The following is a 17,237-nucleotide window of genomic DNA, read 5'->3' as shown; positions in this document are numbered from 1 at the left end:
TCTTTTCTTGTAGACTGCTCATCTAGCTGCCAAAATACAGGTGACCTATTCTTTATTCATCCCAACTGTGCTTCAATTATTCAGCCAATAGATTAAGATATTATATGGAACATGATTGCCACACATTATAAAGAAGCCTCAGAATTTATTTCAGCTCTAGTGCATTATAAGTGCCTGATTTGTGGCCTGCTACCATGTTAACAGGAAAATGACTTGCTCGATGTACCAAAATTATTTAAAAAAAAAAAAAAAAAATAGAAACTATGAGAGTTTGACTTCAGAGAATACATTCAAATGCTTGCATAAAATCTTTGTAGACCAAAGACAATCCTAACAATCTACACCTGTGTAGGCTGTTTCATAAAGCATTTTAACTGGGTGAAGTCAAAGGTTAAAGACTAAGTAAATTAAACTATATGTTTAAATTCATAAACAATATATTAAGTCATCACACATCTGAAGTCTACATTTTTGTATTAGGTTTTAGAGTAGTACAATGCTTTTAACATTGAGAAACAGTAGAATGCAAGTGCAGTACAGAGATAAAACCATTTCAAAGAGTCCAATTACAACATAATTGTGTATCTTAATCATCACTAACGGAATGATTATTTAAATTAGGCATATTGTTCCTTCTTTTGTAAACTGGCAGCACAAAATATCACTGAAATACAAAACTAATATGCTGGAAGAAGCAGCACTAATACAACAGAAAGATATAGCTATTCAGTTTAGCAAAAATATAAATAGTGTAGCACTAGAAGACATGTTAGAATTATTCTTGATTTTTTTTTCATTGCAATGGAGTTAGTAAATCATTATAGGGTTCCAGATTTGTCACAGGCAGAGGAAGTGCAACATTACAGTTTACAGAGTATCATCACTAATATCCTCAGCCATGCAAAATGCTATAATGCAGCATTTACTATATTCCTGGTTTCAAAAGGAGGCTCATACACAGCAATGTGAAAGCTGATGCATAAAAAGCAGCCCAAATCTGGCTAAGTCCTTGTTGCATCAGAATGCTTTAGCCCATTTAAACCTCGGGGACTGCATGATCCATCAGGCTCTTCATAATGTTGGAAGCCATCCTAAGTTTGAAGAAGAAAAATATATCAGTATTCTCCAAGTATCACATTCCAAAATGCTTTTTAAAATCAATAAGAGCATATCACTTGAAAAGTACTTTTGAAAATTTGTGTTAGAGATCCTTGCTTGTGGAACCAGTTGCCATTTCGAAAGTATTGTGTTTTAACCAGTCATTCTTGGGTTTGCTTTCACATATTCTCCGGTGCTTAAGTTCTGCTTATTGGAACATTAGTGGGGTGGGGTGTACTGCAACTGTATAAAACTTACGTAATTTTTGGTTTTGATTATTTGTAAATATTTAAGGGGGAAGTTATCCAAGTGGGATATCATTAAGACAGGTTATTGTACCACAAATTGTGCTATTTTAGAACAGGTCCCATTTTATGTTATAAGATCTAGATATTCAGCCGTTGGTGGTAAGCATTTTGTTTTGTTTTTAGCTGTTGCCATTATTCCTGGATATTCAATGCTGGGCTATGTCCGAACTCCAGGACTGAATACCCAGGTTTGGGTGGCCAGCACTCTCTTATGCTGTTAAGTGCAATATTCAGCACTTGACTGTCTAAGCAACACCACAAAGATAGGACTGACTGTTATGCAGTTAAATATGGTCGCTTAAATTAGTGGGTTAAATGCTGAAAATCAGTATTTAACCATATATACACTGACTCTGCTCCCGCACTGTGCATAAGATATCTGGCTTTCACTTTAATGGTCTGTGATGATATTCAGTTGTACTAACTGGTTAAGTACTGCTGAATATCAGCAGATAGCTCTACACAAGTGATTTAATCATCCAGGTGCCATTTCTGTCTGGTTACATTGCTTTGAATCGACTCCCTAGTTACTTATAACTCAGGTTAACAGTAAAATAATCTCTCAACAGTAGCCCCTTTTGCTATATGCTCACAGAATAACAAATTAAGAGAGGAAGCTATCAAAGTTACTTGCCTGTAGCAGATAATCTCTGAGGACAGTAGGACAAGTATTCTTACATCTGGGTGACGTCATCATGACGAAGTTCGGTGCAGATGCTACCCAGCGCTCTTACTTTGAGGCGTTTGGCAGCAGCCCCACCACACATACACGAGTACCTTCCTGCCTAATGCACAAGCACGGGACCCTCAGTAACAAAACAGTTTAAAAGAATTCAACTCCAAGGAGAGGTGGGAGGATTGTAGGATGGAGATGGATCCTAGACACCAAATGTTTTCAGGTCTGTCTGGCTAAATTGACAGTACATAAGTACATAAGTACATAAGTAGTGCCATACTGGGAAAGACCAAAGGTCCATCTAGCCCAGCATCCTGTCACCGACAGTGGCCAATCCAGGTCAAGGGCACCTGGCACGCTCCCCAAACGTAAAAACATTCCAGACAAGTTATACCTAAAAATGCGGAATTTTTCCAAGTCCATTTAATAGCGGTCTATGGACTTGTCCTTTAGGAATCTATCTAACCCCTTTTTAAACTCCGTCAAGCTAACCGCCCGTACCACGTTCTCCGGCAACGAATTCCAGAGTCTAATTACACGTTGGGTGAAGAAAAATTTTCTCCGATTCGTTTTAAATTTACCACACTGTAGCTTCAACTCATGCCCTCTAGTCCTAGTATTTTTGGATAGCGTGAACAGTCGCTTCACATCCACCCGATCCATTCCACTCATTATTTTATACACTTCTATCATATCTCCCCTCAGCCGTCTCTTCTCCAAGCTGAAAAGCCCTAGCCTTCTCAGCCTCTCTTCATAGGAAAGTCGTCCCATCCCCACTATCATTTTCGTCGCCCTTCGCTGTACCTTTTCCAATTCTACTATATCTTTTTTGAGATACGGAGACCAGTACTGAACACAATACTCCAGGTGCGGTCGCACCATGGAGCGATACAACGGCATTATAACATCCGCACACCTGGACTCCATACCCTTCCTAATAACACCCAACATTCTATTCGCTTTCCTAGCCGCAGCAGCACACTGAGCAGAAGGTTTCAGCGTATCATCGACGACGACACCCAGATCCCTTTCTTGATCCGTAACTCCTAACGCGGAACCTTGCAAGACGTAGCTATAATTCGGGTTCCTCTTACCCACATGCATCACTTTGCACTTGTCAACATTGAACTTCATCTGCCACTTGCACGCCCATTCTCCCAGTCTCGCAAGGTCCTCCTGTAATCGTTCACATTCCTCCTGCGACTTGACGACCCTGAATAATTTTGTGTCATCGGCGAATTTAATTACCTCACTAGTTATTCCCATCTCTAGGTCATTTATAAATACATTAAAAAGCAACGGACCCAGCACAGACCCCTGCGGGACCCCACTAACTACCCTCCTCCACTGAGAATACTGGCCACGCAATCCTACTCTCTGCTTCCTATCTTTCAACCAGTTCTTAATCCATAATAATACCCTACCTCCGATTCCATGACTCTGCAATTTCTTCAGTCACATCAGGTATTCTGCTTGAGGTAGTAATGAGATGTTGAATGCATGCCTGAAGACCACATCGCAGCCTTGCATATCTCCTCAATGGAGGCTGATCTTAAGTGGGCTACTGACGTAGCCATGACTTTGATATTGTGCGCTGTGATGAAACCCTCAAGAGTCAGCCCAGCTTGGGTGTAAGTAAAGGAGATGCAATCTGCTAGCCAATTGGATAAAGTGTGTTTACCGATTGACTGTCCCTTTCCTGTTGGGATCAAAAGAAATAAAAAGCTGGGTGGACTGTCTATGGGCTTTAGTCCGCTCCAGGTAGAAGGCTAAGGCTCGCTTGCAGTCCTAGGTATGCAGTGCACTTTCGCCGTGGGCGAGCTGAAGTGACTGCCACCAAAAACAAGACCTTCCAAGTTAGGTACTTCAGAATCTAGTGGCTCAAAAGTAGCTTTCATCGGTTGGGTGAAGATGACATTCAGATTCCAAGTCAACATGGAAGGTCTGAGAGGGGGCTTTGTCAACATCAAACCTTGCATAAAGTGAACAACTAGTAGCTATGCAAAGATGGGCTTGCTAACCCCACCCGATGGTGATAAGCACTAAATACAGAGAGGTAAACCCTTACAGAGTTGGTCTTTAAACCGGACTTGGAGAGGTGGATGAGGTTACTCAAGCAGTTCTTGTGTAGGACAAGATAGTGGATCTAGGGCCTTGCACTTACAACCAGACGGCAAACCTCATTTGATATGTAACATGAGCAGGGACTGTCTCTCTGTGTCAGGTGTTCAGCGCTGCATGCGTCTGGTAGCGCTATACAAATGCTAATAATAATAACAACACCTCTTAGCTGAATCTTTCCTAGAAGGCATCAAAATCCTGGAGACAACCTCAGGCAGCTGCAAGGAGGCAAACTCTACGCCTTCAACAGAGGGCCAGGACATGGAGACTGGGATGCAGAAGGGATCCCTCGTTCTGTGTGATGAAGCTCGGAAAACAGTCTACTCTCCATGAATCTTCAGAGGGAACCAGGTCTGCCTCAGCCAGCAGGGTGTGATTAAAATCATGCTTCCCTAACCACACTTGAGTTTCAACAAAGCCTTCCCTACGAGAAGAATGGGAGGATATGCATACAGGAGGCCCTCACCCCAATGCAGGAAGAAGGCATCTCATTCTAGTCTCTGATCTGAGTCTGGAACAGAACAGAGGGACTTTGTTGTTGAGATAAGTGAAAAAGAGATCCACTGAGGTGCCGCCCCACACTCGAAGAGTTCACAGGCTACGCTCAAATTGAGAGACAACGTGTGTGGTTACATGATCCTGCTCAGCCTATCTGCCAGATAATTATCCTTCCCTGCTAGGAATGTGGCTGTGAGCACCATGCCAAACTTGAGAGCCCATTGCCACATCTCTAAGCCTTTAGAGCATTCCATATTGCCTGCAATTCCAGGAGACTGATATGGAGAACATCTCCTGGAAGGACCAAGTCCTTTGTGTGTAAACCTATCTATATAAGTTCCTTATAGGTTGGATGCATCCGTAGTCAGTATCTTTTGGGAAGGCCCTAGCAGCTCAACACCTGGATAGTTCTCTGTATTGATGCTTGAGCACTTTGTGTGACGGACTGACCACTTGCACATTGCCTGCTTGACTTTAAAAATGAGCTAAATTAAAAAACCATTTTTCATATATTTTGGGGATCCACTTTAAGTCAGTTCTGTGCAGTCAGCATTTTTATATTATACACTTTGAAATAGAAGGGATTTTTTGGAGCATGTGAAGACAACAGCCCGTTGATTTTCCTCCCCCCACCCACGTTGCTTGCAACGTTTCTTTGGGTGGGTGGTTGGGCTTATTGCTGAGGCTTTTTTCCCCTTTTTTTTTTCAAAAGAAATTGTTTAATTTAACAAATTTTCTAAATGCACTTCACAGAACAATAGTTATATAAACAAAAATACTGTGTGCCAGCATGAGAGAGATATTTTTGAGTCTATATAGCATCTATACTCTCCAAAATCTTTGTGATATATACCCTCATCCTTATACCAGTTTGCAACTCTAGGGCTAGTGCTGGGCAGACTTCTACAGTCTGTGCCATGGAAATGGCAGGTACAAATCAAGGTCAGGTATACACAAAGTAGAACATATGAGTTTATCTTGTTGGGCAGACTGGATGGACTGTACAGGTCTTTCTCTGCCGTCATCTACTATGTTACTATGAAGGACTGTAGCAGGCCTTTTCTACTTTAAAGAAACAAAACTGCATAATACCCTCATGAGTAGCCAGATAGTAGGCACTAATTCATTATCTTTAAAGTATTATCCCTGCTACTTCCACTACAGCTTACCTTTTTATCATGTGTTCATAGATGTAGGAAGGCATAACTGTAATGGTCACCACACCTCCAGCTGTTGCCAGAATGTCAGCAATTTGGGAGTCCTGTTATGATGAGAAACAAACAAAAGAAGCCATTTTTCTCAGGGGTGTAAATATTCTTATATAACTAACACTAGTCAGAAACACTTTTGTCACTTTTCCAACCTATTGTTTTGTTTGCTTAAGTCTGTCTTATTTATGTGTTTCATCTCTCTATATAAAACGCACCTCCAACGTTTTAATGAAGCTGGAAGGCAGCCTGAACCCGGAAGATATAGTTGTGTAGATCGCTTTTTTGCCCATGAGTGTCTGCCCCGCCCTTGCGTCACAACGTGATGTCGTCGAGAGCGGAGCAATGGCACTCACCGAATCGCATCGCTCACCCTATTTGACACGTTGGAGGTGCGTTTTATACAGAGAGATGACGTCCCATTGGAACGTTGGAGGCGCAGTATCCTCCCTTCGCCACACCCCCCCCCCCCCAAAGTCAACGCAGCCACTGCTCAACCATCCACCACAGGTCGCTCCCTCCGTCCGACGCGGCCTGTACAAAAACAAACAAAACAAAAAAAAAAACCCTACAAAAAAGCTTTTAAAAAGGGAACGGGGCACCGCAGGCAGCCATCGGCTGTCAGCTCTGCATCCGCTTCTCCTCTCACCTCTCACGTCACTGCCCCTGGAGTTGAACCCCGGAGGAGCGCAGCAACGTGAGAGAAGGAGCGGATGCACAGCTGACAGCCGATGGCTGCCTGCGGTGCCCCGCTTCCTTTTTAAAAGCATTTTTGCAGGTTTTCTTTTTTTTTTTTGTTTTGTTTTTGAAGAAACATGGGGAGGGGGTTGGAAGAGGGGGTCCTGCACAGCTGTCTCCACTGTAGTCCAAGGCTAAGCAAGAGTTATGGCAGACAGTAGAATCCGGAAAAACATACATTCAACAACAACAAAAAGAACAATGATGTTTTCCATTCTGCAATTTATGTTTAGAGACAAAGTCAAGCTTCATTATATAGCAAAAGAATGAGAGGAAGCGCACGTGTTATTAGCATTCTCAAACCAATACAGGCTGAAGTTTTAACCCCTTCATTCCCATCCTATATAATAAAACGCACCTTGTGGCAAACTTGGGGGGGGGGGGGAGGGGAAGGAGCGGTGGCAGCCTGGGGGGGGGAGGGTGGAGGGGTGAGCGGCTGCGACTTTGGGAGGGGCCTGAGACCACGGAGGCGGAAGGGGTCCTGAGACCAGAAACGGAGGGGGGGAGGGGGTCCTGAGAGCACAGACGAAGGGGGGAAGGGGGATGCAGAGACCCGAGAGGAGAGGTGGACCTGAGAGGAGGGGGAGGGGTCCTGCGAACACAGAGAGGGAGGGGGGAAGGTATCTCTGTCACACACACAATCTCTCTCTCTCTCACAGTCAGTGTCTCTCTCACTCTCATACACTGTCTACAACACACGCTATGTCTCACACTGTATCACATTCACTCTCTATATGTCACACAGTCACTCTCAATCTCACACACTCTCGATCTCACAGAGTCTGTGTATCGCACACACACTCTATCTGTGTGAAACACTCTCACACTCACTGTGTCTCATACGCACTCGCACACACTCTCTAACAGACACATTCGCAGCCACACACATTCACTCTCTCTCTCTCCACACACAGTCACTCTCACACACACTCTGAGGAAAACCTTGCCAGCGCCCGTTTTGTTTGTGTCAAACGGGACTTTTTTTTTTACTAGTATAATAATATTTCCCTGCTTGTTTTCCATTTATTTTCTGCTTTTTTCAATTTTAGGTACCAGATGTTCTGATTTTAGGGATTTTTCTAGCCCTGATTTTACTATTCATCCACCAATACAGTTTTGGAATTCCAAATAACTGTTGCACTAGGAAAATTGGATACTGTCTCAGACATTTGCTTATACTTTAGTGATAAAGTTTTGAACTGTAGTTCAAACTAGAACTATACCGAATACCGAAAGCTACATACCTGTAGAAAGTTTTCTCCGAGGACAGCAGGCTGATTGTTCTCACTGATGGGTGACACCCGCGGCAGCCCCTCCAATTGGAGATCTTCTCTAGCAAAGACGTTTGCTAGCCCTCGCGCGCACACACACACTGCGCATGCGCGACCGTATTCCCACCCAAACTCGCTCGTGTTCGTCAGTCCAGTAAATAACAAAGACAAGGGAAGACACAACTCCAAAGGGGAGGTGGGCGGGTTTGTGAGAACAATCAGCCTGCTGTCCTTGGAGAATACCTTCTACAGGTATGTAGCTTTCGCTTTCTCCGAGGACAAGCAGGCCTTGCTGTCACACCAGACGGCAAACCTCCGCCATAGAAAGAAGTAACTCTTCTTAGTGGAATCTTTCCTGGAAGCACGCAAGACCCTGGAGACACCCTCAGAGTCCCAAGGAGGCAAAATCTACGCTCTCAACATCCAGGCCGTGAGAGCCAGGGACCGGAGGTTGGGATGCAGAAGCGCCTCCTCGTTCTGAGTAATGAGGGTTGAAAAACACTCCAATCTCCACGGTTCTTCGGAAGACAATTCCAGAAGAAGAGGGAACCATATCTGACACGGCCAAAAGGAAGCGATCAGGATCATGGTGCCTCGATCCTGCTTGAGTTTCAGCAAAGTCTTCCCCACCAAAGGTATGGGAGGATAGGCATACAGGAGGCCCTCCCCCCAATGCAGGAGCAAAGCATCCGACACCAGTCTGCCGTGGGCCTGAAGTCTGGAACAGAATTGAAGGACCTTGTGATTGACTTAAGCGGTGAAGAGATCCACCAAGGGGGTGCCCCACACTTGAAAGATCTCACGTACCACTCGGGAATTGAGTGACCACTCGTGAGGTTGCATGATCCTGCTCAATCTGTCGGCCAAACTGTTGTTTACGCCTGCCAGATACGTGGCTTGAAGGAACATGCCGTTCCGGCGCGCCCAAAGCCACATTCTGACGGCCTCCTGACACAGGGGGCGAGATCCTGTGCCCCCCTGCTTGTTGAAGTAGTACATGGCAACCTGATTGTCAGTCTGAATTTGAATAATTTGATGAGACAGCCGATCTCTGAAGGCCTTTAGAGCGTTCCAGACCGCTCGTAACTCCAGGAGGTTGATCTGTAGACCTTGTTCCTGGAGGGACCAACTCCCTTGGGTGTGAAGCCTGTCGACATGAGCTCCCCACCCCAGGAGAGACGCATCCGTCGTCAGCACCTTTTGTGGCTGAGGAATTTGGAAAGGACGTCCCAGAGTCAAATTGGGCCGAACTGTCCACCAATGGAGGGACTGAAGAAAACTCATGGACAGCAAGATTACGTCCTCTAGGTCCCCAGCAGCTTGGTACCACTGAGACGCTAGGGTCCATTGAGCTGATCTCATGTGGAGGCGGGTCATGGGAGTCATATGCACTGTGGAGGCCATGTGGCCCAGCAATCTCAAAATCTGCCGAGCTGTGATCTGCTGGGACACTCGTACCCAGGAAACAAGGGACAGAAGATTGTCGGCCCTCACTTCCGGAAGGTAGGCACGAGCTGTCTGAGAATCCAGCAGAGCCCCTATGAATTCGAGTTTCTGAACAGGAAGAAGGTGGGACTTTGGATAATTTATCACAAACTCTAGTAGCTCCAGGAGTCGAATAGTCATCCGCATGGACTGTAGAGCTCCTGCCTCAGAGGTGTTCATTACCAGCCAATCGTCGAGGTAAGGGAACACGTGCACTCCCAGTCTGCGTAGAGACGCCGCTACTACAGCCAGGCACTTTGTGAACACCCTGGGCGCAGAGGCGAGACCAAAGGGTAGCACACAATACTGAAAGTGCCGCGTTCCCAGACGGAATCGAAGATACTGTGGGCTGGCAGTATCGGGATATGAGTGTAAGCATCCTTTAAGTCCAGAGAGCATAGCCAATCGTTTTCCTGAATCATGGGAAGAAGGGTGCCCAGGGAAAGCATCCTGAACTTTTCTCGGACCAGATATTTGTTCAGGGCCCTTAGGTCTAGGATGGGACGCATTCCCCCTGTTTTCTTTTCCACAAGGAAGTACCTGGAATAGAATCCCAGCCCTTCTTGCCCAGGTGGCACGGGCTCGACTGCATTGGCACTGAGAAGGGCGGAGAGTTCCTCTGCAAGTACCTGCTTGTGCTGGAAGCTGAAGGATTGAGCTCCTGGTGGGCAATTTGGAGGCTTGGAAACCAAACTGAGGGAGTATCCTAGCCTATTTGAAGAACCCACTGGTCGGAGGTTATGAGAGGCCACCTTTGGTGAAAAAATTTTAACCTCCCCCCGACTGGCAGATCGTCCGGCACAGACACTTTGATTTCGGCTATGTTCTGCTGGAGCCAGTCAAAAGCCCATCCTTTGCTTTTGCTGGGGAGCCGCAGAGGCCTGCTGAGTCGCACGCTGTTGACGAGAACGAGCGTGCTGGGGCTTGGCCTGGGCAGCAGCTGGCGAGAGGGAGGATTGTACCTATGCCTATTAGAAGAATAGGTAACAGTCCTTCTTCCGCCATAAAAACGTCTACCAGTTGAGGTAGATACTGAAGGCGCCCGGCGGGAGAATTTGTCGAAAGCGGTGTCCCGCTGGTGGAGCTGCTCTACCACCTGTTCGACCTTTTCACCAAAAATATTATCCCCCCGGCAAGGAGAATTTGCAATCCGTTGCTGAATCCTATTTTCCAGGTCTGAGGCATGCAGCCATGAGAGTCTGCGCATCACCACATCTTGAGCAGCGGCCCTGGACACGACATCAAAAGTATCGTAACACCCCTGGCCAGGAATTTACAACACACCTTCAGCTGCCTGACCACCTGCTGAAAAGGCTTGGCTTGCTCAGAAGGGAGCTTATCCACCAAGTCTGCCAACTGCCGCACATTGTTCCGCATATGAATGCTCGTGTAGAGCTGGTAAGACTGGATTTTGGCTATGAGCATTGAGGAATGGTAGGCCTTCCTCCCAAAAGAATCCAAGGTTTTAGAGTCTCTGCCGGGGGCGCCGAAGCATACTCTCTAGAACTCTTGACCTTCTTAAGGGCCAGATCCACAACCCCAGAGTCGTGAGGCAACTGAGTCCGCATCAACTCAGGGTCCCCATGGATCCGATACCGGGACTCAATCTTCTTGGGAATGTGGGGATTAGTTAGCGGCTTCGCCCAGTTCTCCACCAGTGTCTTCTTGAAGACATGATGCATGGGTACTGTGGACGACTCCTTAGGTGGCGAAGGATAGTCCAAAAGCTCAAACATTTCAGCCCTTGGCTCATCCTCCGTAACCACAGGGAAGGGAATTGCCGTAGACATTTCGCGGACAAAGGCCGTGAAAGATAGACTCTCGGGTTTTAAGTGGTTACACACGCATACACCATATATAATCTGCAATTGAAGTGGAGGAGTTAGGGTGGTGGACTTTGGTCCTGGGGAACTGAGGAACTGAGTTCGATTCCCACTTCAGGCACAGGCAGCTCCTTGTGACTCTGGGCAAGTCACTTAACCCTCCGTTGCCCCATGTAAGCTGCATTGAGCCTGCCATGAGTGGGAAAGCGCGGGGTACAAATGTAACAAAAAAAAACAAAAAAAAAAGCTTTCAGGGGAGGGAGTAGGATCAGAAGGAAGACCGTCAGACTCCTCATCTGAGAAATATCTGACGTATTCCTCTGCCTCCCACGAGGCCTTACCATTGGTGTCGGACACTAGTTCATGAACCTCTGTCCGAAGCCGTGCCCGCCTCAACACCACAGACACACGGCCACGGTGGGAATGTTGAGAAGTAGACTCCCGGATCGGCGGCGATGAAGGTCCCTCCATCGACGTCGAAGAGTCTGCTTGGGAGGCAGCGGTACCAGCACTGGAGACCTCACGACGAGCAAGGGGCCAGCCGTCGCCTCACTCGACGGCACCGGCGGCGCAAGCACCCCCGGTACCGGAGAAGGGCGCAACGGCTCCTCCAGGATCCCTGGAAGGATGGCCCTGAGGCTCTCGCTTAGAGCGGCTGTCGAGGAAGGTTGGGAGTCCGTTACAGGCTACGAACTCAATCTGCTCGGGGCTCGGAGGAGGTACCGGGCTGTCCAGGGTAGAGCGCATCGACACCTCCTGAGTGGAGGGTGAGAGGTCCTCCCGGCATCGATGCCTAGTGGGTGCCGACTCCCTCGGCGACCCAGAGCTCTCGGTACCACGACGGGAAGGTGACCGGTGCCGATGCTTCTTTGCCTTCACACGAAGCATGTCACCGGAACCTCCCGGTACCGAAGAGGAGGACGTCTAATCCAAGCGCCTCTTCCTCGGGGGGGCTGTACCACAGGAGCCCTCGAGGCAGGGGGAGATCTACTCGAGGGCTCACCGCCACCAGCAGGGGAATGGACAGCCCTCACCTGCACTCCGGACGAAGAGGCACCCTCCAACGACATCAGTACCAACGATGATCTCGGTACCGTAGACGCTGGAGCACCGGTCGATGACCTCGGTACCGCCAAAGTCGATGCACCGGCCGATGACCTCGATATTGAGACCGTCGAAACACCAGGCGAGGCCTCGAACAGAATGTTCCACTGGGCCAATCTCGCCGCCTGAGTTCTCTTTTTCAATAAACAACAGAGAGTACAGGCCTGAGGACGGTGCCCAGCCCCCAGACACTGAAGGCACGAAGCGTGCTTATCAGTGAGCGAGATAGCCCGGTTGCACTGGGTGCACTTCTTGAAGCCGCTGGGAGGCTTCGATGATATAGGCGGAAAAATTACGCCGGCAAAATCAAAGTTCGCGATGATGGCAAAGTCACCAAAAATAAAAAGTGAGAAAACCCGTGCGGGCGGCCAATAGGGCCGCTACCAAAAGCGAAAGGAAACTTGTACGGGAAAAACAACTCGAAAATAAAGGAGAGTTTTCTTTTTTTTTTTAAGAACACACGAACTATAAAATAAAGAAGACTTCCGAAACGGAAGGACGCAAGAAAAGCGCGAGGGTCTCCTCAGGGCACAGAACGACAGTAAACACAGCCGTCCCGAGCGTGGAAAAAAGAAGACTGACGAACACGAGCGAGTTCGGGCAGGAACACGGTCGCACGTGCGCACACGAGGGCTAGCAAATGTCTTTGCTAGAGAAGATCTCCGATTGGAGGGGCTGCCGCGGACGTCACCCATCAGTGAGAACAAGCAGCCTGCTTGTCCTCGGAGAAAGTATTTTATACTATTTGGTCAAATATGAATAATGAAAAAATATTATTCGGCCAAATACTGAATACAAATAACGGGCATTCAGCTTTAACAAACAATAAAAGAAGCAACAGGAAATCAGAGATGAAGTGTTTATTTCAGTAGAATTTAGCACAGTACAGGCCCGGACTATTTGTATTTGAATTTAAATTACTATTTGGCCAAATACGAATATACTTGTGGCTGAACCAAATCGAATATGAATGCAAATATTCAGAACAGCCTTAGTTCAAACACTTCTTTTTCTCAATTACATTAGCAAGACAAATGGATTAGAAACTTATTTTTTCTTCAGTTTATTATCTATTAGTAAAAAAGGCCCGTTTCTGGAACGAATGAAACGGGCGCTAGCAAGGTTTTCCTGGGAGTGTGTATGTTTGAGAGAGAGAGGCAGAGTGAATGTGCGGGTGTGTGACAGTGTGTGCGTGAGAATGAGAGTATGTGACAGGGCCCCCTCCCCTGTTCCTAATGCCCCTCACCCCGTTCCCTCCCCTCCTTTTCCTCCTCCTTCCCACACTTTGGGTTCCTTAAGGCTTTCAAAAGTCTATGTACCCCCGTGGCCCTAATGCCCAGTATCAGGATACCCCACCGCTTTCCTCCTCACCCCTCCCCCAAGATGTAATAGTTTCACGTCCTTCATTTTTTAAAAAAAGTCTCCTATCTACCCTGTGTACAAATGCCCGGCATTCAGATTGTGTTCCTCTCGTAAATTTTCATTTCTTTCATTCATTCAGAACTTGCCCCCCCCCCCCCCCCCCCCCCAAACACTTTTGGTTCCTTCAGTCTTTTAAAACTCTCCTATGTACCCTGTGTGCTAATGGCCAGCATTGAGATTGTTTTCCTGTCCCAAATTTGCATGTCTTTCAGTCATTCACAACTCACCCCCCCCCCCCTTCTGCAGTATAAACACTTTCGTTTCCTTCAGTCTTTTAAAACTCTCCTATCTACCCTGTGTCCTAATGGCCAGCATTCAGATTGTTTTCATTTCCCAAATGTTCATGTCTTTCAGTCGTTCAGAACTCCCCCCCTCCCCCCATTTAACACTTTCGGTTCCTTCAGTCTTTTAAAACTCTCCTATCAACCCTGTGTCCTAATGGCCAGCACTCATTGTTTTGCTTTGCCAAATTGTCTGTCACTGATGTCACTGAGGTCAGTGCATGCCTGCCTAGCAGACCACTTCCGGCAGGCAGGGTCCCAAGCACATCCTGTTGGAGGTGAAAATTATTATATAGGATGAGGCTCTTTCACTAAGCTGCATTAGGCACTAACATGTGTCTAAAGCAATTTAAAATGGCATACCACAGGATGTATTCCGGCGTCCTGCAATAACTGCCAAATCTGTGTGCACTAAATTTTTTTAGGGTTCATGCCAGGGGCAGAGTGTGGGCATTCCTGCTCTAAACAGTTAGTACAGTTACATTAACGCACACTAACTGGTTAGTGAAGGAATACCCTTATTGCCTACAAAGTGGGTGGTGGTAAGTGCTCATGCTATAATTTTAAAAAAATGGATGCAGCTTAGTAAAAGGACCCCTATGTTACTCTGTACAAGGTGTTCTTTGATGCACAATATAAATCCTGATAAAGAGTAAAAATATTAAAACAATTTTTAGCCTGTTCAATGTTTTTCAGCAAAATCAGATCTGTTAAGGCTTTATTTCCCTGCTTTCTCCTGTTACAAAGTAAAATGCAATCATGAAATACCTCTGCACACTAATCCACACCAAGATGTAGCAGGTCCTCACAAATTCTGTGTCTTACTGAAACAGTAGCCAGCATCAGTAGGATGCAGAGGTGAACAAGGAGAGGTATAACCAGTTTAAAGGGATTCCGGGGGGGGGGGGGGGGGGCCCGAGTAGGTGGTGATAATACCTCATACAGGAGTAATCTGTTCTCTCTTGGATGCTTTATCCCAGAAAGGATCTAGAAAGACTAGAGAATCTAGAAAGTTACCCAAATTTGTCTAAGTCTATACCTAAGTGTATACCCTAGATAAAGGAACAGGGAGAATATAATAGACAATTAAATATCTAACATTATCAGTAATCCATAAGCAGCAAACTGTCTTTCAAGAGAAATTTCAGAGCTATAGGGGAATACCTGAAGGAGCTGATGGCACGAAGTGAAGTGGAAGCACAGTGGTCCAAGCTGAAAGCTGCTATGTCAACTGATCTTTACACCACAAAAGTAAAGATAAAGAAACAGGAAGCCTAGAAGTTTCTCCAAACAAGTAGCTGAAAAAATAAGGGCAAAAGAGGTTTCATTCAAGAAACAATCAGAATCTTTCACATCTGAAAACCAAGCAGGGGTTCAGAAAACACAGATAGCAAAGCTATCCAACTGCTGGCTCTACAGAGCTCAGTTTCAAACCTTCATCAGGAACCCAGTTGTTAAGCTGGAAACAAGCTGCAACAGGAGTCAAGCACTTTCCAAAACAGTAACCAAAAGAGCTGGAAACAAGCTGCAATAGAAGTCAAGCACTTTCCAAAATGGTGACCAGAAGAGGGGGACCTCTAAAGATGAAGAGGTGACAAGACCTTGTTCAGATATGTTGGGTAAAAGGAGGAAAGATAAGAATGAGATTGTAAGACTGAAGGATGCTGAGAATAGTTATATGGAAGGTGATGATGGAAGAAAATCTTGGAGAAGGACCGCGGTCGACTGGCAAGGGAATATCTGGGAATGGAGTGGATACTGAGCCGTTCACAGAAGAAAGCGTTCATAAACAGCTTGAAAATCTGAAAATGGACAAAGCTATGGGGCTGGATGGGATACATCCCAGGATACTGAGCTTCTCATTTTCCCCCCCAAACCCACCTCCCCGCTCCCCCCGTTTTCTATTTCTGTTGATGGCTCTCTCATTCTCCCTGTCTCCTCAGCTCGAAACCTTGGGGTCATCTTTGACTCTTCTCTCTCCTTCTCTGCTCATATCCAGCAGATTGCCAAGACCTGTCGTTTCTTTCTTTACAACATCCGTAAAATCCGCCCCTTTCTTTCCGAGCACTCTACCAAAACCCTCATCCACACCCTTGTCACCTCTCGTTTAGACTACTGCAATCTGCTTCTTGCTGGCCTCCCACTTAGTCACCTCTCCCCTCTCCAATCGGTTCAAAACTCTGCTGCCCGTCTCATCTTCCACCAGGGTCGCTTTACTCATACTACCCCTCTCCTCAAGTCGCTTCACTGGCTCCCTATCCGTTTTTGCATCCTGTTCAAACTTCTTCTACTAACCTATAAATGTATTCACTCTGCTGCTCCCCAGTATCTCTCCACACTCGTCCTTCCCTACACCCCTTCCCGTGCACTCCGCTCCATGGATAAATCCTTCTTATCTGTTCCCTTCTCCACTACTGCCAACTCCAGACTTCGCGCCTTCTGTCTCGCTGCACCCTACGCCTGGAATAAACTTCCTGAGCCCCTACGTCTTGCCCCATCCTTGGCCACCTTTAAATCTAGACTGAAAGCCCACCTCTTTAACATTGCTTTTGACTCGTAACCACTCGCCTCCACCTACCCTCCTCTCTTCCTTCCCGTCCACATTAATTGATTTGATTTGCTTACTTTATTTATTTTTTGTCTATTAGATTGTAAGCTCTTTGAGCAGGGACTGACTTTCTTCTATGTTTGTGCAGCGCTGCGTATGCCTTGTAGCGCTATAGAAATGCTAAATAATAGTAGTAGTAGTAGTAGTAGTTTACAGAAGTACTGGTGGGACCTCTTAAGGATATATTGAATAGATCTTTAGAGACAGGAGAGGTTCCAAAGGATTGTAGACGAGTAGACATGGTCCCTCTTCACAAAAGCGGAGACAGGGAAGAAGTAGGAAACTACAGGCCAGAAAGCCTCACATCTGTGGTAGGAAAAATAATGGAGCCACTGCTAAAGGAAAAGATAGTTAACTTTCTAGAATCCAACAAGTTTCAGGATCTGAGGCAACACAGCTTTACCAAAGGAAAATCCTGCCAAACGAATCCGATCGACTTCTTTGACTGGGTGACCAACGAACTGGATGAAGGATATGTGCTAGATGTAATCTATTTGGATTTCAGCAAAGCCTTTGATACAGTCCCTCACAGAAGGTTTGTGAATAAGCTGAGAGGGCTGAACTTGGAACCCAAAGTTGTGAACTGGATTGGAAAC

General features: G+C 46.4%; 1 protein-coding gene across 3 annotated transcripts in view; it reads right to left on the bottom strand.

Annotated features, from left to right (window-relative positions):
- Positions 1-457: 457 nt before the first annotated feature.
- Positions 458-17,237, bottom strand: part of SDCBP (syndecan binding protein) — a 129,069-nt gene continuing 112,289 nt past the window's right edge. For all 3 annotated transcript variants that reach the window (XM_030214767.1, XM_030214760.1, XM_030214752.1), the window contains exons 8-9: positions 5,871-5,962; positions 458-1,091 (exon numbers count right to left, since the gene is read on the bottom strand). In XM_030214767.1, coding sequence (XP_030070627.1) covers positions 1,037-1,091; positions 5,871-5,962 — 147 coding nt within the window. In that variant the 3' untranslated portion in view covers positions 458-1,036. The remainder of the gene's footprint in view (positions 1,092-5,870; positions 5,963-17,237) is intronic.

Source organism: Microcaecilia unicolor, chromosome 1 (assembly GCF_901765095.1).
Source record: "Microcaecilia unicolor chromosome 1, aMicUni1.1, whole genome shotgun sequence".
NCBI classification, from domain to species: Eukaryota; Metazoa; Chordata; class Amphibia; order Gymnophiona; family Siphonopidae; genus Microcaecilia; species Microcaecilia unicolor.
This window is presented reverse-complemented; position numbering and strand designations above follow the sequence as displayed.